At 46.3% G+C, this 25,475-nt stretch overlaps 1 protein-coding gene across 3 annotated transcripts in view; it reads left to right on the top strand.

Moving 5' to 3' along the window:
* Nucleotides 1–25,475, top strand: part of znf385c (zinc finger protein 385C) — a 468,492-nt gene that overhangs the window by 163,012 nt on the left and 280,005 nt on the right. For 2 of the 3 annotated variants that reach the window (XM_038778606.1, XM_038778605.1), the window contains exon 2: nucleotides 321–584. The exons of the other annotated variant lie outside the window; for it this stretch is intronic. In XM_038778606.1, coding sequence (XP_038634534.1) covers nucleotides 321–584 — 264 coding nt within the window. The remainder of the gene's footprint in view (nucleotides 1–320; nucleotides 585–25,475) is intronic. 3 annotated transcript variants of the gene reach the window in all.

Below are 25,475 nucleotides of genomic sequence, written 5' to 3'. Positions count from 1 at the left end.
AGCAAAGGACAAATCATTCCTCCAACCTGTATGAGTGAATTGCCATGTTTAGAGAGACTTGTGGGCAAGTTGTTTGCCCTCTCCCCCCCCCCCCCAGAGCAAAATATCACATGCCATGCAAGTGACCTAAAACTAGTTTGACAGATACAGTGTACTATGTTTTTTTAACGTTCTAGGGTTCTCTGATTTGGATTTCCCATATGAAGATTGAAAATGAAATCAGTTTTAGGGATCCTATGTGACAGGAAAGAGATGCTCAGTTTGAAAGCTGAAAAAAAAACAATATTCAAAAAAACAGTTAATGACCTTTCTTCTTCAAGGTATGAAACGACCCTTAAGTCCTCCTCTACCTCCTGAAAGTGGAGACCCAGATGGTTCCTTGGTGAATGACGATGCCACAGGATTGCAATCTGTCGCCGCAGACAGCGCGCAGAAGCGGGAAAGAAAACTCCAGACTTTCACCCTTTGTGGGGTGTGTAACATTCAGCTCAACTCTGCTGCTCAGGCCCAGATCCACTACAATGGCAAATCCCACCAAAAACGACTAAAAAAGCTTCAGAATGGAAAAATGTCCACCAGCCAAGGTAAGGTTGAGCAAAGAAAAGACCTCCCAGAAAGTAGAACATCTGGCTGATCCTTTCCACAAAAACAACCTTGTTGGGTGTCATAGTCAGAAACAGAAACGGGAGACTCTAAGGAGAGAGAAGAGGTTTATTTTATCCCCACTGTTAAATCTAAAACCTCATTTAATTGCATATGGTTTAGGCAGGTAGCATGGTCGGCGCAGGCTTGGAGGGCCGAAGGGCCTGTTCCTGTGCTGTATTGTTCTTTATTCATTAGATAAAGAAAGGCTAGGTGTGCCTGATTGCAATTTGTTCCTTGTGTCACTGCCTGCAAAAGATGCCACTTAAAAGTATTCACCGTGGACAATTTCTGAGTTAATTTGTTCTTTGGAATGAAAGGAATTTTGAGTGTTCTTGTATGCTAGTTTGTGACCATCGGTGGGAAACATGTATTTCCTTCCTCGATCCATTTCTTCCGCAGATAAAAGCTGTTACTCTTTCTACCTTTTGTCTCAGCCTTTCCCTGCATCTCGTTCCAAAACATGGCCAGGAATGATGTCGTAACTGGTTCCGCCCCATGACCCCCGACACCGCAATGTTGCCAGGAAGGTGCCTTGGCGGCGCGAGACCAGCCATGAGGACATTCCCTTCTCACTATTTAGTTCTGAGAGTTGCAATTCTGTTGAACCGTCCACGAATCATCCAGCGAGATTCTGGATCTGCATCTGAATCATTCAGAGCGTGGTGAAGGGAAGTTGATGATGTGCCCACTAACTGTGACCTGAATACTGGGATCAATGAGTGAAGGAGAGGAGGCGGGAGATGAGCCTCAGGCTAGGCAGCCCTGAGTGAACCAGTTCAGCCGCTGGGAGAGGGTGCAGTGCATGTCGGCCTGTGTGTCGTACTGTCGTTCAGTACCTTTTATTATGGGAGCCAGGCAACTTTGGGTGGCAAAGCTCACCCAGAACAGGGCTTGTATCATGGGATGTGGGAGTTATTCAATTGAATTCGGTTTTAGTTTTATTTATTATTATTTTTCAAACGTGCTGTGCTTGAAGATTTTTACAGCGATGAGTTGGCAAAATCAATGGGATTTATTTGGTGGCTCTCGTTATGGTCAACAATGTAAAACCGCCCAAGCTGTAGTTTTTAATTAAACCTCAATTATCCATAAATCCTCCTGATTCTAATCCGCATGCTGTCCCTTGGCCACATCGCTGTTAGCTTTCACATGTACGTTGATGACACCCATCTCTACCTTAGCACCACCTCTCACGACTCTTCCACACCTGCTAAATTGGCAGACTGTTTGATCCAGCACCCAACACTGGATGAGCACAAATTTCTCTCAATTAAATATGCGGAAGATTAGGGCAGCACGGTGGCGCAGTGGGCTCGCCCTGCTGCCTCACGGCACCGAGGTCCCAGTTTCGATCCTGGCTCTGGGTCTGTCTGTGTGGAGTTTGCACATTCTCCCCGTGCCTGCATGGGTTTCGCCCCCACAACCCAAAGATGTGCAGCGTAGGTGGATTGGCCAAGCTAAATTGCCCCATAATTGGAAAAATTAATTGGCTACTCTAAATTTATATTTAAAAAAATATTGGGAAGACTGAATCCATTGTTTTCAGTCCCCACTCCGAACACCATTCCCTAGCTACTGACTCCATCCATGTCTCGAGCAACCATCTGAGATTAACCCAATATATTCACATTTGATTCCAAGATGAGCTTCTGAACTCATATTCATCCCATCACTAAGAGCATCTATTTCCGCTTCCATAACATCACCTGACTTCACCCCGTCTCGGTTCTTCTGCTGTTGAAATTCTCACTCATGCCTTTGCTACCTCTGGACTTGACTATTCCAGTTCACGCCTGGCTGGTCTCCTACATTCTAGACTTCTTAAACTTGAGGCGATCCAAAATTCTGACCCCCTCTTACCATTGAGCTCTGTGCTTGGTGGTCTATATTGGCTTCCCGTGAAGCTATGTCCTGATTTTAAAGTTCTCATCCGCCATGGCCTCTCCAACCCCTCAACCCTCCGAGATACCTGTACTCCTCTAATTCTGGCCTCTTGAACAGTCTCAATTTTAAATGCTTCACCACTGGTGCCTGTGCTTTCAGTTGTGCTGGCCCAGGGCTTTGGAATACTTACCCTACACTTTTCCACCTCTCCGCTGTGGTGTTTGTGTTGCTTATTTCAGGATGGCTGGCATAGTGTTCACAGAGACCATAAAATAGCTTGAACTTAAACAAGCTATAAGTTTATTAACACTACTAATGTGGATTTGACACGTACTCCTAAAGAATACACAGTTGATTAATAACATTTAAACTACACTCATCTACAACTAATCTTAATACTGACATAAACTATGATCTGCTCCCATTTACATTGCCTGTACTTCTGACTCCAGCTAACTCCTGCACACATTCTCCCACAAGGCTGAGCATCACTGCCGTAGATAGTTGTAATTGCAGCTCCCTCTAGTGGCAACTCCAGACACTTCATTAACCCTTGCAGTTCTTACAGTTATGATAATACCACATCTGCCTCTCTTTCCTTCATTAACGCACTCCTTCAAAGCATTCCTCTCGAACCGGGCTTTGGTCATCCTATCTAATATCGGTCCTCTGGCTTGGTGTTGTACATTGTTTCACGATGTCCAGTGAATTGCCCTGGGGCGTCTCATTATGTTTCAGATTCTGTACAAAAATAAGTTGTTGCTTTTCCTTTGCATTCTTTTTGCTTTGATTTATGAATGAGGTTGCAATTTAATTATGTCAATGAAATCTTTGCAATTTGCAAAAAACAAGAGGAGGGATATATTTGTGCAGCGTTTGGTGGCATTTGAGACGTTCAAAAAGGAAACTGTAATAACATTTGCAAACGGTGGACAGCCATCACGTGATCCAATATCACATGACGATCATGTGATCGATCTTCCATGGTCTAACCAGAGTTGGCAGCCTGATCACGGCACACAGCTGCGGGGTTTTGTTCTCATCCAATTACCACAATCAAGTCTTTTATTTTAGCTCACCAAGCCGCAGATTTGCGAACTCAAAGTTGCATATGCATTCTTTTGTCTCCTGCCCCACCGAACCAGCACAAATGAATAACATGGCGAGCAAGTACTCTGCAGTTAGTGTCAAGTGTGGCTATTTAAAACAAAAATTAATCATGAACAGCACTAGAAACTGCTTTGTATGATTCATTAATTCCTGGAATTGCTTTGAATTTAAGGGTTTTTTTTCAGATTATGTAATAGCCCTCCATGTGAACTCTATGTCCAGGATCAGCTTGTGTCAAAACAACATACTTGAGTCGCCTACCCTGCTCTCGCAGCCCTTAGCAAAACCAACTCATGTTATTTGGGCCCTTTGTTTGCTGAATTGCACTGCTTGTAAAAGTTTAATTATATTTGCTCTGGAGTCTTTGGCCATTGAGTGGCAACAATTACCAGCCTGCCAACGCACTGTGCCATTTAAAATGCACTCGAACTTCGACAATATGAAAGGCAAACACAAAATGTCAGCTTGAATTGCTTGCCGATTCAAGCAAGGAGGAATTTTCATAGGTTTGTAAAGATCTAGTGGGAGGAATATGTTCGCATAGCGCCACTTCAAATGGTGAGATGCAGACTTACCGCAGTTCACCGGGGCAAGCAGTGCCATAGGTCTCTACCTGTGTTGTGTATTGCATTGATGCGCATATCCATAATTTTGCAGGTGCAAATATGGTTAAACTATCATCCATACCCGAAATTTAGCAGTTTTTATGTTTTTACTGTAATCACAAACGAAGCTTTTATGCGCGATTCAGTGACCCCGTTCTGCCCAGAGCAGATTCGGCCGCAACTGGTGACCCCATGAGAGCCCTGAATCGGGTCCGAGCCAGGCCCATCACAAGTTACCCGAGTTGGGCGAGATCCAGATCTGCATATTTAAATGAGCTCATTTAAATATTTGGACACCGGATTCACCCGATGCCCGGGACTCAACGGCCATTCTTGCGAGGCCTCGCCAGGGTGCCGTTTAGTATTGGTCCACACAGACGTGAACCAGGCATAATGGCACATCGGGGCGGGGGGGGGGGGGGGGTGGGAGAGGTCTGGCAGGACATTGGAGACTCCTGGGTGGTTGAGGACAGGGCTGGGTGGTACTCTGGCACTCCCCTTGGTGCCCAGACAACCTGGCACTGCCAGGCTGGCACCCTGACATTGCCAGGTTGCCAGAGGCACTTCCAGGGTGCCAGGCTGGCAGTGCCAGGGGCTGGGCCCAGCCCTGGGGGAGGGTGGGGGGCCTTGCCAATTAAAGGAGGGGTTAGAGGGGGTTCTCAGAGGCCTCAACAAGGTTAAAGGGGTGAAAGGGGGGTCAATAAAATGGGGTGGGGACCTGAATTCGGGAGAGAAGATGCCGATCAAAATGGTGGTCCGAACTGCGAACAGCCTCTAAGTGCGGCATCAGTGGGGAGAAACTTCCCAAGGCCAAAATAAATGGCGAGTGCAGTTGAAGAGTGGGGTGGTACTTCATGCTGCAGCCGACTGGAAACACCCCACTAAATTTGGGGCAGCACGGTAGCATAGTGGTTAGCATAAATGCTTCAGAGCTCCAGGGTCCCAGGTTCGATTCCCGGCTGGGTCACTGTCTGTGCGGAGTCTGCACGTCCTCCCCGTGTGTGCGTGGGTTTCCTCCGGGTGCTCCGGTTTCCTCCCACAGTCCAAAGATGTGCGGGTTAGGTGGATTGGCCATGCTAAATTGCCCGTAGTGTCCTAAAAAGTAAGGTTAAGGGGGGGATTGTTGGGTTACGGGTACAGGGTGGATACGTGGGTTTGAGTAGGGTGATCATGGCTCGGCACAACATCGAGGGCCGAAGGGCCTGTTCTGTGCTGTACTGTTCTATGTTCTATGTTCTAAATGCGCCCAAAAATGGCTTTAACATTTGTCTGCTGAATCGAATCCCATATGATCAATACTGCCATAATATACTTGGGGAAAAAAAGTTATTCTTTATTGCAAGTATGTGTCTAACAAAAATATAATAATTTGCCAAGAAATAATGGGTGGTATTTTCTGGCCCGAACACCAGCGGGGTGAAAGGTTTGAAGAGGCGCAAATGGAGGTTTCAAATTTTCCCATCCTGCTTGTGACGAAGCCCAGCACCGGCGGCGGGTGGGAAAATGGAAAGAACAACGGTTTACATCATCCCTTTTTACATGCTTGGAAACAATGATGTTTCTTGGGATCATAATAGATTAAAACAGCATCATTTAGTCAACCCTTCTTCAAATGCTCTCTGACACTCAACAGATCATTGCCAATCTGCTCCATCTTTGAGCAGTTGATATGGTGGAGTGAATGTCTTGGCTAAGTCAGGAATGAGCTTAAAATAATACACCACAATCTCTATGAATGTTCTAAATCCTTCTTGGTTCTCTTCCTTTTGCTTTCAAAATCCCCTCAATCTTCTCCTGCATTGGGTTGGATGCCTTCACCATCGGCTTGGTGACCCAGGTATGTTACACCCAGCTGGAGCATTGCGTACAGTTCTGGGCGCCACATTTTAGGAAAGATGTGAAAGCATTGGAGAGCGCGCAGAAGAGGTTTGCGAGAATGGTTCCAAGGATGAGGAATTTCAGTTGTGGGGAAAGTTGGCATTCTATTCTATTGGAGAAAAGAAGACTGAACAGAGATTAAATAGAGGTATTCAAAATCATGAGGGGGTCTGGGCAGAATAGATAAAGAGAAAACATTGCCACTCATGAAAGGATCAAGGGTGAGAGGGCACAAATTTAAAATAGTTGGCCAGCAAAAGTAACGTGAGAAAAGTTTTTCGCACAGTGAGTGGTTGAAGTCTGGATTGAACTGCCTGAGAGCGTGGTGGAGGCAGGTTTAATCGAGACATTCGAGAGGGAATTAGTTGATGTTTTGAAAAGAAACCATCTACAGGATTACTGGGAGAAGGCAGGAAATAGGATGAAATGCTCCTTCACACAGCTTGTGCAGACACAATGCACCAAATGGTCTTCTTCTGTGTTGTAATAATTCTATGATTCCATGAACATCATGTTAGCAACACATGTGCTTTTAGTTTTGATGCTGTACACTTTTTTTCTTCTTTATAAATTTAGTGTTCCCAATTCATTTTTTCCAATTAAGGGGCAATTTTAGCTTGGCCAACCACCTACCCTGCACATCTTTGTGTTGTGGGGGAGAAACCCACACAAACACAGGGAGAATATACAGATTCCACACACACAGTGACCCAGAGCTGGGATCAAACCTAGGACCTTGGCACCGTGAGGCAGCAGTGCTAACCACTGCACCACCGTGCTGCCCTTGATGCCGTACACTTGAAGTCAACCTAGAACTTCACGTAACCATTCTCTGACTTACTGCTAACTAGAATGTCATCACACAGGCAGCACACTTCTTTTATCCCACTTCCTACCCGATTCAAGATGTTCTAGAACACTGCATGAATAGTAGACACGCTACTGATAAAACCCTTTAGAGTGGGACTTTCTGCCTCCCACCCAAATGGTGTGGCCAATGGGAAGTCATCTCCAACACCAGGATCCTCCAGACCCACCAATGTCTACAACGCTTTGCATGGCTTGGCCACCCCGCTGTTGAGGAACCCGCCACGGGGGCGGGGAGTCAGCTTCGGTGACGCCAGAAGATCCCGCTGGCAGGCAGGGACAGAAAACTCTGCTCTTTGTCTCTATATGAATGGTGAGCAATTCCTTGCTCTTGTCAGTTAATTCTAATTGCAAATATGCACTTGACAAATCGGTCTTATTGAAAACCTTTCCATTGGCCAAACTAGGAAATGAATCTTCTTTGGTTATCAGTGGATAAATGTCATTCTTGATCACCTTATTTGCCATCTCCACAAATCTGAACTACCTTAAAGGATGCTGCACATTTTTTGACTGAATAATCCCACACTGGGGGGGGTTTATTCCCCCCGCCACATGTTTTGCAACAGTGGAAGCGGCCCACCACTGGTTGACCGTTAAAGAAGTTTCCCGCTGGTTGCACCTTCCACTGGTTGGACCCGCGGGGCAAGCAGTGGGGGAGGGGGTGGTCACCATCGGCGGGACCGGAGGTTATCACCGGCGGCATTGGCTGGAAAACCCCACCCACTATCTTATTTTCCCCCGTTCTTTCTAATCTATTGAGCTCTTTACTTACTGTTTCTAATTGTGCATAAGGCACAATTTAGTGCCTTATGCACTAACCTTAGGTCCCTAAGGTAACTAAGGTCCCTAACCTTACAAAATGGCAGCTGTACATTGTCCCTATCTTGACTTTGGCCTAATTTTATCATTGTGTCCTCCTTGCTCAAAGACCACTTTGTGCTCCCTCAGCGCTTCCTGAGAGTCCACTTTACTGATCCCTGTTGTAATGAACTCAGTCTTATTTAACAGTATTTTCTGAAGCCATTTACTTCCCATCCTGGAAACTTTGTTCTCTCTAATGTCAACCAATGCCTAGAAATAAAATGGTCATCACATTTCTCTCAAACATTAACTTCACCGAACTAGAATTTAGGTATTGGACTAATTTACCGGTTTCACACCAGTTTCGCAATTCAGGAAATTCTTGTGCCCTCCTTCAGAGGTATTGCCACACCTGCACGAACAATGAAAGTAAGTTGTGAATCTTCAACCTTCATTTTTAATGTGGGCACTGGAATTTTACCCCCAGCCTTGTTACTCCACATGTTGTTTCTCTTGCTCTCTGACTGTGAACACCTCTTCATCTTCCTGCTCGATGACATCAACTTCAGTTTCCAAATCTATCATATGTGTGCGTGAGGAATTCCAGATTCCTAAACCAGTTTTGGTTCTACCATGATGTTGACCCAGTGCCTATGTCTGTGACCTAGAGGGCAGAAGAATATTTTTTTCTTTTTTTTCATACTTTATCAGAGTTACAAAGCCAGAGCTCAGGGGACAGGGGCAAACCCCGAATCCAGCTTCTTGCCTGCTCCAAAAACCAATTCAAATTGAATCCAATTCATGGTCCCCATGCCAGATCCAGGCACTACACCTGACCTCACGCTCATCTTAGCCAAAAGGCCAAGAAGCGATGGGGACAGAGGAATATTGTAAGCTGAATGTTACATTATCATAAAAGCTGACGAATATGGCCATCAACTTTCCTGGTCTGCAGGGTGGCTTTGAGAAGTCCCATGGCCTTGGTTTGTCTCGCAAGCCTGTTTTAAGTTAAATCTTGAATCAGGCATGCAATTTGGGGACGCACGTACTCTTGTGTCTTATAATTTACACCAAGAAAAACCTTGCACATTCATGCATTGAGCATACTTGAAGGGCATGATTAACTTGCACCTGCCCAAAACATACTTCAGTCCATGAAAATGTTTTAAAAATTGCGGCTTGATTCTCACTCTGCATTCGGCCACTTTATCATCTGCTCAGGAGGTTGTAATTTTCCTTTCAATTTTATTAATTAGCAATCACATTCAAACAGCACAAGATTATACATTGCTGAAGTAGCGTCGTGCAATTAATGTTTCATAAATCATGTACATTTGAGTTGTGTCTCATTTATTCACCATGATGATTATAATGAGCCACCGTAATTGATTTTTTTTTTCCTCCCACAAAATGATAACTTTAATTAGGATTGTCAGGCAGGCACATGAACCAGATTTTGTGGTACATGTTTTTCACTCAGTCTTAAGATGCAGACTGCAAAATACACACACACACATATATGTATTTTCAGAAAGAATCCATTTTCATTTACAGAATTAGCTGATTTTCCAAAGATTAGGGCCGGGATTCTCCCTTCTAGGGGACTAGGTCCCCACGCCGGCAGCAAAATCGGCGCCAACCACTCCGGCATCAACCACTCCGACGTCAACAGCCCCCGAAAGTGAGGAATTCTCCGAACTTTCGGGGGCTAGGTGTACACCGGAGGGGTTGGTGCCGCACGGAATGGCCGATGTGATCTCACGCATGCGCAGACCGGCCGGCGTATTTACGCGCCTGCGTGGGGGGTTCAATTCTCCCCACCGGCCCCCGGGAAATATGGCGGAGCCCTACAGAGGCGCGGAGGGGAGGAAAGAAGTGCCCCCATGGAACAAGCCCACCCACAGATCGGTAGGCCCCGATCACGGGCCAGGCCACCGTGGGGGGCCCCCCTCGGGGTCGGATCGCCCCATGCCCCCCCCCCCGAGGACTGCACCCGCACACTTATCTGCCAGGTCCCGCCATGCGTGAACTGAGTACTTCACGCAGGCGGGACTGGCCAAAACTGGATGGCCGCTCGGCCCATCGGGGCCCGGAGAATTGCCGGGGGGCCGCTGTCAAAGGCCCCCGACCAGCGTTTCGGGAATCCAGCCGCCACCTGAAAAACAGCGTTGGAAAATAGGGCGTCGGGACGGGATTCACGGCTCCCCCCGGAGATTCTCCGACTCATGTGATTGCATGAAAGGTACTGTAATATCCTGCACGGGACTTACAGGGTAGGAATGATTGTGTTCTCCGTTGTTCTCACGGAGTACGAGCTCTATTTAATAATATATAAAAGGTTGGGCAGTAAGGCACCGACCATAAAGAGACCCGGTAGTGATCTCCCGGGAAGTGTTATATACCGTTATTGAAAATGAATCAAAGTTCTATATTTTATTCGGTGTGTACTCCATATATCCTTATTAATGATACAATGTGATAAATCATTGTGCCAAGCACACCTTGCAGAAAAGTGTAGACAGATTTTATACAGTTTGGTTAACAGACTACAGGTAGACTATCATCTCTATATAAAATTAGTAGATCATTATCATCTGTATGTGTATTATAAGTTATATGTTTTCCTGTTGTAGTTCTAGCATCCGACCAGCAGATGGTGTGAGTATGCAGGCACGTGACCTGGACACACCATGTGTTCCCGGACAAAGAGTTAGTCAGCAGTTGATTAGAGTCGCACATTAGAGTAGCACTGTAGTATCCTAGTGTAAGTTAGTGTTAGACCATTAGTTCTAATCTTAAACATTATAGTAATCCTTTAGAGTAGTCAGTAATAAATAGTTTTGTTGTAAAACAAAGTCTAATGTTCTTTGTTAAGACGACCACATCAAAATTCAGCATCAACATAATCAAAGAATATTACACAGACCTTTTGAAAAACATAAATTTTATACATAGTATTGTGGGATGAGCAGTTCCAACAGAAAGTCAGTGAATGTTTTTTTGGGTCGCCAGATTTTCTGTCCTGCCTGAGGTGGGTTCCCCCAAGGGCAGGAGCAGGAGGTCCCAGCCACTAAATCAACTAAATATTCACATTCAAATGAATTTTGCTCGATGTGCAACAGTGAGAGTTCCAAAGCACTTTCAAGTTCGGACCTTATTAGGATATTTCCAGTGAATGTGTGGCATGGTGGAACTTGCAGAATACTGCGAGGCTTGGATAGAGTGGACATGGAGAGGGTCTTTCCACTAGTAGGAAAAACTAGGACCAGAGGCACAGCCTCAGACTGAAGGGACCATCCTTTAAAACCGAGATCGAAAGGCATTTCTTCAGCCAGAGGGTGGTGTATCTGTGGAACTCTTTGCAGAAGGCTGTGGAGGCCAAATCACTGAGTGCCTTTAAGACAGAGGTAGATAGGTTCTTGATTAATAAGGGGACCAAGGGTTACGGGGAGAAGGCAGGAGAATGGGGGTGAGAAATGATTGAATGGCGGAGCAGACTTGATGGGCCGAATGGCCAAATTCTGCTCCTGTGTCTCATGGTCTTATGATCAAAGCAGTGACAGACAGCTGACCAATCAGAAAGATCGGACATTCCGTGCCTCTTCAGACCTAAGCCAAATGTAGACCCTTAAAGGGGATGGGTGAGAGGTCATGGAGGAGCCAGCAACGTAGCATGGTGGTTAGCATAAATGCTTCACAGCTCCAGGGTCCCAGGTTCGGTTCCCGGCTGGGTCACTGTCTGTGCGGAGTCTGCACGTCCTCCCTGTGTGTGCGTGGGTTTCCTCCGGGTGCTCCGGTTTCCTCCCACAGTCCAAAGATGTGCGGGTTAGGTGGATTGGCCATGCTAAATTGCCCGTAGTGTCCTAGGAAGTAAGGTTGGGGGGGGGGGGGTGTTGGGTTACGGGTATAGGGTGGCTACTTAGGTTTGAGTAGGGTGATCATTGCTCGGCACAACATCGAGGGCCGAAGGGCCTGTTCTGTGCTGTAGTGTTCTATGTATGAAAATATTTTTGACGCTTGATGGGAAGAAAACATCATTTTTTATATTGATGGGGCCTGTTGTGGTATTCTGTAAAGCAGGATTGTGGGGCTGTATGTGAGTGTGTGTAACTTCATTGCAGTTTCAATGCAACCCTAATGGAGTCAATAATAAAGATAATTATATGAATAATTTAATAAAGCTGGGGACTGAGTGCCTACAAATTTGGAAAGATCAAAGGAGCTAGATCAGAAAGGTAGGAATTTGAAGTGAATAGGGGCAGGTTAAATATTCTACAAGTAAACACAGCATGGCTAGCCAATTTGCATTAGGTGATAAGCGAGGATTTGGATCTTTCGCTGTCCAATTTCAAAGGGAGATAAGAAGGAGCTTACAACTTAGAAAGGGACATAAATAAATATGGCAAAGCCATTAAACTTTATTTTACCAAAAAGTGGAGCCCATGAGGAGAACATAAAGATTTTTATATCCTGAGAAAGATCAATTGCAAAGAAGGATAAGGACAATGGGAGAAGATGAAAGAGAAAAAAACATATTAAGCGAGGCTAGAAACTGTGCCAGGTGAGACCACATAATGTCTGCTGAAAAGAGTGCTCTATGCTGGAATGAACTGTGAAGAAGTGAAGTGAGCAGCCTTCAAACACTCCAGAGAAGTGTGAGGGTTATATTCTAAAGTCTTGAATTTCCATATCCAATTGAGAGAGAGATAGAGAGAGAGAGTGAAGCCCTGTGAAATACCTCTATTACTGCAACAGTGGGTTGTGCCATGTGGTAATATTAGTGGAATTTTGTGGATTAAATTATATATGAACTGTTGTGGAAGGGGTATTTGTGTGCGAGTCTATCCAAGTAAGAAGGGGATTAATTTTAACTTTGTAAATACAATCTTGTGTGTTTAAGTTTTCTTTTCTTAATAAATATTTTAATTTAAGATTTAAAATCTCCAAAAGTGTTCTTGGGATTTGTGATTCCTGACTTCAGTATATATCTTTTCTCGTGGTAATATAGAAATAGAAAACTGTTGTGATCACTTGTCAAATTTCCGCTTTTAGGATACGGCACTTACCACCTGCCGGAGAAGCATTCATACCACTTCAGAGCATCTTGTGGCAGTCCCTTCTAGAGGACCACTTCAATGCGACTGGCCAAAGCGCATGCTCATCCTGGAAGTCTACCAGAATTTGTTTATGGTCCCACAAATGACAAGGGATGCCACTTTGCATATTTAAGTCAGATAACGGGCGATGTCCGCTGTTGGACGTGTTTAGCGGGGTGTTTCTCTGAGGTTACAGCACTGAGAAACATCCCTCTATTCATCAGCACTTTGCCATTTTTTGGCCTCAGGGAGTTTCTCTCCACCAAACCCTCACTTAGAATGATTTCCAGCTGGCGAGCTGATTTTGCTAGAGGAATGGCAGTCCGCAGATCGGTGCGCCATTTTGATCGGCAGCCCCCATCTTCCTGCCCACCTCCCATCTTTCAGGTCCCTACCATTTTATCAAACCACCCTCACACCCTTCCAACCTTTTCCAGACTTCTGGAACCCCCCACACCCCTCTCCAAATGGCAAGGCGACCCCAGGCCTGACACGTGGCAGTGCCCATTGGCACCTTGGCAATACAGGCTGGCACCCTAGTGGATTTGCCATGCTAAATTGCCCCTTGGTGTCCATGATGTGCAGGTTAAGTGGGGTCATTGGGTGAGGGTGTGGGCCTTGGCGGGCATTCTTTCGGAGGGTCAGTGCAGACTCGATGGGCTGACTGGTTACCTTCTGCACTGTAGGGATTCTATTGGATTCTATGGAGCCCACTCCAAAGCTATGGTTGCTAAATGTCAAAGGGAATGAGGTTGCAGGAAATATCCTGTGATTTTCAAACCAGGAGCTCAATATTTCCACTGAAAAAGATGGAAAGATCATTTCTATATGTGGTGAATGTAAGACATTGGTGTGTATATATTGTACTTCATATCTTTTGCAGAAGACTTTCTAAAAGCCTGGGTTAAGATATTTATTTGTTTCTGTAATATTATTAAAGAACCTAGGTTAAGGTCCAGACTGTGACTGCTAAAGCTGCAATTAAGAGGTCATAAAAGGTGAGGAAATTATTCATTTTATCCATTTGCTGGTTTACAGAGAGATGCCGAATGGAACTTTGCTATGATTGCTTGAGGTTCTCTGGAGATTAGATAATTTGTGAGGCATTCAATGTAGTCCTAGGTAAGCAGGTGATCGAAAATCATAGTCGGTTAAGATGATGTAATTAATGAGAGGAGCCAGATCTGTCTGTAGTTTTGGAGTTTTTTCTTTCTCTTGTTTACATATATGTGTTGTAGGGTTGCATTTTCACATGTCAGCCATACTTAGTTGATAGCACCCTTGCTTCTGAGTTAGAAAGTTGTGGATTCAAGATCCACCCCATGATCTCAACACATAAGCATGGCTGACACTCCAGTTCAGGACTAAGGGAGAGCTGCATTGATGGAGGTGCCATCTTCCAGCTAAGACAAATTTAATCCTCGTCTGCTCTCTCAAGTGGGCGTAAAAGATCCTATGGTGTTAATTCAAAGAAGAGTGGAGGAGTTACCCCTGATATCTTGCCTAGTATTTATCCCTCAGTCATTATTACAAAAAACAGACTGTCTGGCTGTTAACGTATTGCGTTTATGGGAGCATTCTGCTCCAATTCCTGCTTTACAACACTAACTACTGTTCAAAAGTATAGCCTTGACTATGGAAAGTGCCTTGAGATGTCTTGAAAGGCGCCACACAAATGCACATTCTTCTTTAATTGGACGTTCCATTAAGTAAATCATTGGCATCTAAACTTCTCAATGATGCTGATAGTTTACTTTCGTAGAACCCCTGGCTCTTACCATTTGCTTAAACTGCAAAAAGTAGCACCAGTAAAATTCATTCAGTTGTCAAAAAGATTGATTAGAATCAACATATTGAAAAAACGTTAAGGATAATCCAGTGCATTAAATACTTGCTAAAATGCCATGTCATAAAGTTTTGTGTGAGATGTCAGGATGCTAGTTTCAACTGAACCTAGTTAAATTTTATTTTGCCACTGATGTAATTACTTAAAGCGCAGTGCATTGACAAATTAATCAGTTGTCCACCACTTCAATTTCTTGTAATGTGCTTCACAGATTTTCAGGCAGTTTTTAACTGGATTTTCCAAGGTCTGGAGAGACATGTAAATCACTAATTGAATGCTGAATATCATTTATAACTGTAAACATTTTCCTATCAATTGACACTTGTAATATTTTTGAACTCTATATTTTTTTTGTATTCATTCATGAGATGAGGGTGCTGCTTGCTAGAACAGCATTTAATGCCCATCTCTAATTGCCCTTGAGACAGTGGGTGAGCTGCCTTCTTGTACCGTTGCAGTTTATGTGGTGTAGTTGCACCCATACTGATGTTGGGAGGGAGTTCCAGGAAATCCAGGTCTACACCTGCTCTCAGCTGGCGGGAACTCGGCGTGGAAGGGTCGGGGGGGGCGGCCTGTGGGAGGGGGAGGAGAGGTCTGATCTGGCTGACGGCCTTCTTTCTTCTGCGCCTGCCACTGTAGTCCTGCGCCATGTTGCGTCCATGAGGGATGGAAAATAAATGCTGGCCTAACCAGCAACCCCACTACCCGTAAATTAATTTTTAAAAAGGTGGTGGAGTTCCCATGCATCAACTGCTCGTCCTTCTAGATGGTAGTGGCGAGGGATGGAATGGTGCTGTCTGAGGAGCCTTGGTGAGTTCCTGTAGTGTATCTTGTCACTGTGCATCAGTGGTGGAGAGAGTGAACGCTAGTGGATTCAGTCGATTAAGCAGGCTGCTTTGTCCTGAATGGTGTCACGTTTTTTGACTGTTGTTGGAGCTGCACTTATCCAGGCAAGTGGAAATTTTCCATCATTGTCCTGACCTGTGACTTGTTGGTGGCGGACAAGATTTGGGGAGTCAGAAGGTGAGTTGTTTGCCACAGAGTTCCTAGTCTCTGACTCACACTTGTAGTCACAGTATTTATGGGCGGGATTCTGTGATCCTGAGGCTAAGTATTGACACCGTCGGAAACGCTGTCGCGTTTCTCGACGGCATCAACACAGCATATGGATCAGCAATTCGGGCCCCTACAGGGGGCCAGCAGGGCATTGGAGCGGTTCACGGCTCTCCAGCTGCTGATCCCAGCGTGAACTGGCGCCACACATGAGCAGTGGCACCGGCGCCAATGCGCACATGCACAGTGGCTTCCTTCAATGCGCCAGCCCCAACGCAACATGGCGCAGGACTACAGTGGCCGGCGCAGAAGAAAGAAGGCCGTCAGCCAGATCAGACCTCTCCTCCCCCTCCCACAGGCCGCCCCCCCCGACCCTTCCACGCCGAGTTCCCGCCAGCTGAGAGCAGGTGTAGACCTCACCGGCGGGACGCGCCGTTTTTACAACGGGCACTCGGCCCATCCGAGGCCAAGAATCGATGGGCCGGCCGTGTAGAGCGGCCCCCAACCGGTGCCGCGCCTTGGCGCCGATTCTCTGCTCTGCGGAGAATCGTGTGCCCGCGATTCGCGCCACTCGCAGGGATTCTCCGGCCCGGCCCCGGGCTAAGAGAAGCTCGCCCCATATGTCCAGTACAGTTCAGTTTCTGGTCCGTGGTAACTCCCAGAACCCTGATAGCGGGGGATTCAATGATGGCAATGCTGTTGAACCTATTTCATTGCCGTGTTACACAATGTAACCACCATGGAACAGATCTTAGGAACATAGGCACAGAGTTGACCATTTCGGCCCTCAAGCCTGTTCCATATTCAATGAGACTTGTGATTTGACTCCAGGTACCCACAGGTACCTATGGGGTTAACTTGAAGCTGAGGTATCATCAGCTGTTGGAATAGACCAGATTAACTCAATTGATTCCATCTTTCCATATGGCCATGACTGATGTACTGTGTGCTCAGGATTAAAGGGAGTTGGAGTCTCTTTTTACAGTGATTTGTAGTTTCAATAATGGAAAAGCTAAACGTCTTCAAACATTGGGTATGATTTGAACGGCTTAGAGGCTTAAAATATCGACAGCAGCTACAGACATTAGTTTCAGCCGACCGTCAAGAGGAAAATTGTGCAACTAACTTGGAGTGAGGCCTGTTCTGAACAAGCTAGCAATGATGAGGCTCATTAGTACCATCCACTACATTACTACTACTACATTAATACATAATACATCTACTACATTAGTACATCTAGTACCAGTGTAGCTCAGGTATTCAATTTAATCTCACTCCACCATACAAGGTTCCAGGAATACGTCCAGTGGAATGTTTCCAACAAGGATCCATTTCCTTGGACTAACCTGGGTGCTGATGTAACAGAAAGAAAAGATCCCCTCGACCTGTGATGGTGAAACTGTTAACCAGTCTGGAGTTTCTGATACAGGGATTAAGGAAATAAGAAAACCCTGCCCATTAATGATAATCTTAGACGATTAAATCCGGATGGTGAACTTTAAGCTGCACTGAATCACCCAGATAAGAGCTTTGGGGAAAGTAATGCTGAGAATCCAACCAAGTAAATAAACACTGAAAATGTTTTAAAATATATATATGTTATTTATAAGACAGCTGTTAGCTGAAGTTGCAGCAAAATGTATCTAGCTAAGTGAATATCATTTTACTGGTTGAGATATATTTATACCTTTTTAATTACATGCTCACTTTTACCAGTATTACCACCGAGTAAATTAAAGGTGATATTGCCTGGATGGATAGAATCAACAACAAGAGGTAAACAACATAGAATGAAAGGCTTGCTTTTAGTGCCTTTCAACATCAGGACCTGATAATTCACTTCACAGCAAATGAAGTACTTTTCAAGTGTAGTCGGTGTTGTGATATAGGAAATGCAGCAGCCAATTTACACACGATGGAGTCCCACAAACCACAATTAAATGAATGGCCAGTTAATCTGTTAAGTGGTGTTGAGTGAGGGATAAATGTTGGCTAGGTCATTGGGAAGAATGCCCTTGCTCTTCAACTCAATTCCCTGGGATCTTTTATACAGAGTAGGGTGATCATGGCTCGGCACAACATTGAGGGCCGAAGGGCCTGTTCTGTGCTGTACTGTTCTATGTTCTATGTTCTATGTTCTAGACCAGAGAGAGACAATGGGGGATCATTCGAAACATGCAAAACAATAGTATCATTTTTGCAAATCAACAAGAATCAAACTATTCGGGAACAATATTATAATAAGAATGCAAATTATTTGGTACAGGAGTCGCTGGAAGATGATTATTTTCTCTCCTTCCACGGGGGGGGGGGGGGGGGGGGGGAGGGGGGGGGGGGGGATGTGCTGAGGCTGGCTGGTTAGAAAAGCCCGCCACAGTTCTCTGGAACTTTGTCCCAGTTGTTTTAGAAGCTGTTTTCCCCTCCAACCCTGACTTCTCATGCACCCCATTCCATCTCCATGACAACTCATGTCCCTCTAACCCAAAGCACATGCCCTCTGACAGCCCCCTCATATTCCCGTTGCCGCTTCCATAGCCACTCACCTAGTATCCACCATGTGCAGACATCAGGAACCATATGGGACGAAATAAATCAACTTCTAACCAATCTACTGCAGCTCTCACTCTTGACAGGGAAGAAAATTCAAATAAACATTCAAAGTTTTAAAATCTCCTCAAGTGGTTAATCTCTTATAAAAACAAAACCAACTTCTTTCAGATCATTTCTCAAAGACAGCCTTTAATATCTGCTTTAAATGGTCAATCAAACTCTGAACTTAGAATTCCCAGCCAAAATGGATCTGTTTGAACTCGGCACTAAGTTCAAATGGTCTTGCTGTGTTTCAATTTCCCCCTGTATGATTCATGCCCCACCCACTTCCCTCTGCTGGGAAAAATTGAATCTCTTGAAAATGGGGATGGGCCTCTGCATCTGGGTCCCGTCCACCATTTATAGCTCCATGGAGTCTTCCCAACTTCACGAATGTCCGGCCCATTGTTTCTTTTGAAATTCACATTTCCTTGTTCATTTCAATGAAAGCCCATTCAATTATCAACACGAAGATGGTGACTGCCTCCTGCAGTGCATACACTCAGCTTACAATCAACTGCACATTCTGTTTTATGTTCAGAGCAAATGGGTTTAATTATCACCTTGTTATTCACAAACTCAGAGCCTGCTGGAACTGTTGCACATAAATTGTGTCAACTGTCTCATCGTAAGTGATAAAATTCAGGATTTACTGCTACATTTGGTCAAATGTTGTCTCACAGATCCATTCATTTTTTTTATTGAGTCATTGGATGTGGGCATTGCTAGCGAGGCCAGCATTTAATGCCCATCCCTATTTGCCCTATAGGGAAGGTGGTGGTGAGCTGCCTTCTTGAACTGCTACAGCCCATGTGGCGCAGGTATGCACACAATTTGGTTAGGAAGAGAGGGGAAGAGAGAGTGTTCTGGGGCAAGAGTTTTACACTGAGCGGGGCATGCCTGACCCGACTAAATGTGAAACCGCACACGGCGGGCTTGAGTCCCGATGTCATCATGTTGCATGCTAACAATTAAGCGACCAGTTAAGCCCATGAAGGAGTCAGTTGAAAGCGGTTTCTCATGGCTCCTTTATGAACGGTGGGTGGGCTAATTGACCAGGCAGCTTTCGCGTTTTCACTATGACCTCGATCCAAGGATGAAATGCCCGGGATGAAACATTGGGCAAGATTCTGCGACCCTGTTGTTTGCGGCATGAAGCCGGCTGCAACCAGTGAATCGCACAAGAACCCCAAATCGGGGTCCGTGCCAGGCACCAGACTGATTGCGAGCTGCCCGATTCACTCCACCCAAGCGACCTGGATCTTGGCCTCATTGAGCAAGATCCAGGGCCGGGATTCTCCCCTACCTGGCGAGGCGGGGGGTCCCAGCGTAGCGGAGTGGCACCAACCAGAATTCTCCGCACCTTTAGGGGCTAGGCCCAAGCCGGAGTGGTTGGCGCCACGCCGGCTGGCGCCAAAACCACCGCCAACAGCCTTTGACGCCCGCCGGGCTGGCTAAAAGGCCTTCACCGCTTCGCGCATGCACCGGTGCGTCAGCGGCCACTGACGTCACCCTGGCGCATGCGCGGTAGGGGGTCTCTTCCGCCTCCCCCATGGTGGAGGCCGTGGCGGCGGCGGAAGAAAAAGAGTGCCCCCACGGCACTGGTCCGCCCTCCAATCGGTGGGCCCCGATCGCGGACAAGGCCACCGTGGGGGCACCCCCCGGGGTCCGATTGCCCCGCGGCCCCCCCCCCCCAGGACCCCGGGGGCCCGCTCGCACCGCCAATCACGCCAGCACCAGAGGTGCTCCAATTCCTGCCGGCGGGAGAGGCCTGTCAGCGGCAGGACTTCGGCCCATCGCGGGCCGGAGAATCGCCGCGGGGGGCACGCCAATCGGCGCGGCGTGATTCCCGCCCCTACCGATTCCCAGGTGGCGGAGAATTCCGGCCACGGCATGGGCGGGATTTACGCCGGCCCCGGGCGATTCCCCGACCCTGCGGGGGGTCGGAGAATTCCGCCCCAGATCTGCATACTCAAATGAGTCAAATACCTTGGTGCTGGATTCATCCGGGACCCAGGACTCAACGGCCGTGCCTGGGAGACCTCACCGTGGTGCCATTTAGTACTTTACAACACAAAGGTGGGCCAGGCTTAACAGCATCTAGCGAGGTCTCACAGGCCATTGGAGACACCCAGGTGGTCGAGGACAGGGTAGGGTGTTACCCTGGCACCCCCATGGCACTTCACCTTGGCACTGCCCACCTGGGCAGCCTGACAGTGTCACGGTGTCAGATTTCCAGGTTGACATTGCCAGGGGCCGGGCCCGTGGGGGTCTTGCCAATTAGATTGGGGGTGAGCGTGGTTTCCCAGGGGTTTGCCAGGGGCCTCCCCAAGGTTGTGATTGCGGGGGGGGGGGGGGGGGGGGGGGAAATTGAGGCTACTGATCAAAATTGCAGCTCGCCAGCAGGAAATCACTCTTAAGTCCGAACTCAGCGGAGAGAAACTCGCCGAGGCCAAAAAAACAACGTGCCGTTTGATAGCGGGGTGTTTCTCGGTGTTTCAGCTGCCGCCAAAACCCTGTGAAATGCACCTGACACCCTGCTGCTTTGTGGCCATTGGAAAAAAGATGTGTGCGGACTGAGATTTCTGCTGTCGAGTGCGTGAATGTGCTTCATGGACACAATTTTCTGCATCTTTTTGATTGCCTTTAACTTGTACAGGCTTGCAGCTCTCTGAAGCAGCTCCACAGCAGCTGTCCCCCTTTAGGGAACTTGCTAGAAGAGCCCACCCGCACTTTCACTCCTCTCTGTAAACGCCCGTCTTCCCGCCTCCTCTCCTCGCAACCCCCCGGCAGGGCTGAGCCTTTCTCAGCAGACGCTCCACCTCAATGTCCTGATCGGTTATTGTCACTCAAACGACAACAGAAAAGCAGATAATCTGGTCACGGTCGCATTTCTGTTCATGGGATCTTGCTGTGCACAAATAGGCTACCGTATTTCCTACGCTGCAGTGGGGGCTACACCTCAAAAGCACTTTGTTGGCTGTAATGTGCTTTTATGCTATACAAATGCCTTGCTTGCTTTCTTGTTTATGCCTTTCTCCAGGACACTCTGCATCCCTCTGTCTGGTTATTGAGCAACTTCATATGTTAGCTTCATCCCCATTTTTCACATGTTGGGAATACTAGTAATATGGAGTGTGTCTGTCCGTGTGTGGGGCTGGAAGCTAATTGATATTTGGCAGAAAACAGTTCTCGACAGTGGGACCTGCCTACAGGGTGCTGGCTTTTTTATTCTCATCACTTTTAAGAATTAAAGGCAGGCATAATTGGGTTAAACCTCGATTTTATGAAAGAGGGTTAAACAGACGAAGGTTAGGTTGTGTATTGTCTCATGAAGTGGTCTAACAGCTTGCATGGTTGAACAATAACTGTTTAGTAATAACACATACCTATATACATATATGCAGGATACAGCCCTGACATCCACAAGGATGTTTGCTCAGTCCTCTACTGTACTCCCTATACTATCATGTCCCTTTAAGAAACGTTTTGTCTTATCACATGGCTTCAGTGACGTCATTGGGTGGGGCTGGGCTGTGGCTCTGAGTTTTACTTTTGCTTTGGTTTGGGGCTGTTGTGTTGGTCTGAGTTTTTTTGCTTTGATTTTCACATTTTAGCTGCTGGGTTCAGACAGAGCAGTCTTATCCTCTCTCTCTATCTCTGTATTTTAAAAGCTGTTTCCAGATGACTTGATAACTTCAAAAGAAATAACTGCTTTTTGGAAGGAATTGATGTTTTGAAAAGGAAACAAGAGTGTATACCAGGTCTTGAGTTCTGTGTGCTGGGCCACACCTTTGAAAAGGGGTTTCTGGTTTATGGGATCTTGTTACTAAATTGGAACAGCTTAAAGGGGGAAATTTATGAAGGGTTATACATAGAGTACTGTAGCTGTATGGGATATTTATGGTGGTAGGTGACATAAATGCTTAGTGTGTTTATAAAAATGTAAACTAAATTCGTAGAATAAACTTTGTTTTTGATTAAAAATGCTTAAGGCCTCTGTTGAATAAGACCTGAAAGGCAGGCCCTTGTGCTCCCCGTAACCAAAATTTATAAACAGTTGTAGGTCAGGTGAACTCCGTGGTATACTTTGTGTGTTCTAAACCCTGGCCCATAACAATACACACACGACTGTGTGGCAAGATTCAACTCCAATTCAATTTATAAGTTTGCAAATGATATGACTGTGGTGGGTCGTATCTCAAACAATGATGTATCAGACTACAGAAGGGAGATAGATTACTTGGTTGCATGGTGTACTGAAAACAACCTCTCTCTAAATGTTGGAAAGACCAAGGAACTGATCATCCTTCAGGAAGTGTAGCACGACACACACCCCCATCTACATCAATGGCTCCGAAGTAGAGGTGGTCGATAGCTTTAAGTTCCTGGGGGTCACCATCACCAACAGTCTGTCCTGGTCCACTCACATTGGTGCAACAGTCAAGAAAGCCCATCAGCGTCTCTACTTCCTACGGAAGCTAAAAAAAATTGGCATGTCTGTATCAACTCTCACAAACCTTTACAGATGTGCCATAGAGAGCATCCTATCCAGCTGCGTTACAGCTTGGTATGGCAACAGCTCGGCCCAAGATCGCAAGAAACTGCAGTGTATGGTGAACTCAGCCCAACGCATCACACAAGCTTGCCATCCTCCCATTGATTCTGTAAACACCTCCCACTGCCTCAGAAAGGCAGACAGCATTGCCAGAGACCCCTCACACCCAGGCTTTGCCCTCTTCCATCAGGCAGAAGATACAGAAGTCTGAAGACCCGCACATCTAGACATAGGAACAGCTTCCTCACCACAGCTACTAGACTCCTCAACAAATCTCCCTTGGACTGATCTGTTCCCTATACGAACACTATTCACGATGCCCTATGTTGTTCTTGTTGGCCCTTGTTCCGCACTGTAACTGATCACCATTTGTTGATGCACCACTGTCAATGTACTCTATTGATTATTCTTTTGTCTACTATGTATGTTCCCTTGGCCGCAGAAAAATATTTTTCACTGTACTTCGGTGACAATAAATATCAATCAATCAATCGATCAGACTGGGTGCTATCTTCATGCCGACTGCTACCAGGCTCACGGCTACACTCCACAACTCCCATGTGACTCTCTACATCACTCCGCAGTCCTACATTAACCCTTACAGTACCAAACACCTTAATACTACAGTCATAGTGAATCGGCTGCCTGTTTTATGCCTCTGAAGATTTTTATTTCTATAGATTTCACTATGACATAAAGTTCAGATTTAAGCTACTGTACCTTTGCAGTATTTTCTGTTTTAATTTCCGCCTTACTAGTGAAGGGCTCTTGGTGCCTGACTTGATCTAATTTCCCCCAATTTCCTGTCTCTTTCCATCTATCGGCCTTTGCTTTGTCCTTTCCATTGTGCTACTTGAGGTTATCTATTATATTGTTAATTCTTTTCTGCTAACAGTAGTTTTAGCCCCTGATATTTCTCTCTGTAGCTATAGTATCCGTTCTTTATTTCTTCCTTCTTTTTTTTGTTTAACTTTACCAGAATGCTTGTTAGTATTTAAGTTGATGAGGGTTTTATTTAAACAGTCAATCTGTACTTTTCTCTTCAAAGCTGACAAATGAGCAGCCGTACTTCCGCTATGTTTTTCTATTTTTGTTTCACTTCACTTAAATCCCTTGGGGGACACAAAGGGAGACAGCTTTTGACCACCAGTGCAAGTTGAATTGAAAATCTGGGTTGAAAAATTGAAAGGACGTTTGGCTAACCCAACGTGACACCTGGTTTTCTCATTTTAATCATCCTCAGAGTGCTGGTGTCAGACATTACAATGACATTACAGTCAAGTAAAGGTGATGTGCTCTTTCAACAAAGAGCATTCCACCGCCACAGACGTTTCCGAGGGGCAGGCTATTGAAATTTTGTCCAGCACGCAGGCAAATAAACATTAAAGGGTCGGTCTTTGTTGGCAGGGCAGAGGTGATATCCCAGTTTAAAGCTGAATTTGGATAAACAAATAGGAACCCGAACCATTTTTAATAATACAAAGCTGTTAAAGCAATGTTGAAAATGGCTCCTGTTAGGGGCTGGTTTAGCTCACAAGGCTAAATCGCTGGCTTATAAAGCAGACCAAGCAGGCCAGCAGCACGGTTCGATTCCCGTACCAGCCTCCCCGGACAGGCGCCGGAATGTGGCGACTAGGGGCTTTTCACAGTAACTTCATTGAAGCCTACTCGTGACAATAAGCGATTTTCAAATTTTCAAATTGTTAGTCTTATCCTCCATGGTGCAATGCACAGTGAGGTGGAGAGTGTGCGATTGGGTTCTGCGTTCCTGAGACTAGGTGTTGACACTGGGACAGGATCCGTGGAGTTCTACGACAGCAAAACTGACGCCGCACCTGAACCGATTCAGCAGCCGTTGAGGGTCTAGAACCAGCGCCACGTGGAATATGATCAATTCCAATGGAAAACGGTGTTGGATTCATCGGGTTCGGGATTGATATTTGAGAGGCTGACAAACTGCAGCCACATATTAGCACTCCACTCCCCACACACACTATCTCAGCCAACGGGATGGCACTGGTTGCGCTGGAGCACACTCAGCCCGTTGATGGGTTGGCTGGGGCCAGAGGGTACCCAGGGGGGATGGCCTAGGGCGGGCACCCATATGGCCCATGGTGCTAGGTTCACAGTGGGCAATCAGCAGCGTGTGCAGCCGCATGGCTGCCTGGCAGGCTGCAGCAATTGTGCTCTGTGCGGGTCCTACCCCCCCCGCCCTGGCAGTAGCCCCCCAGCCAGAGGCACAATTGTCAGCACACTATGGTGATGTTGGACACTTTCCGTCCCACCCCTCTTCCGCTTAACAGCCACGGCGCATGGTTCCCGATTTTTAAAACCAGAAGTGAACCTTGTTTTCAGGAATTCCTCCTTGTGGAGGGGGAGGATCACAGAGGCCCTGGAAAATACCAGGTCAGGCCTACTAATGACATGCTAACAGCGTTTACTGTACGTGTGGAGTGGAATGCATATCGCGGCACTGGAGAATTGCAATTTGGTGTGGACCTGGCACCGGCCATGATTTCAGCGTCAAAACCGATTCTCCA

This window comes from Scyliorhinus canicula, chromosome 19, assembly GCF_902713615.1.
Source record: "Scyliorhinus canicula chromosome 19, sScyCan1.1, whole genome shotgun sequence".
In the NCBI taxonomy this organism is placed as follows: Eukaryota; Metazoa; Chordata; class Chondrichthyes; order Carcharhiniformes; family Scyliorhinidae; genus Scyliorhinus; species Scyliorhinus canicula.
The sequence above is the reverse complement of the archived record's forward strand: the minus strand, read 5'-3'. Positions and strand labels throughout refer to the sequence as shown.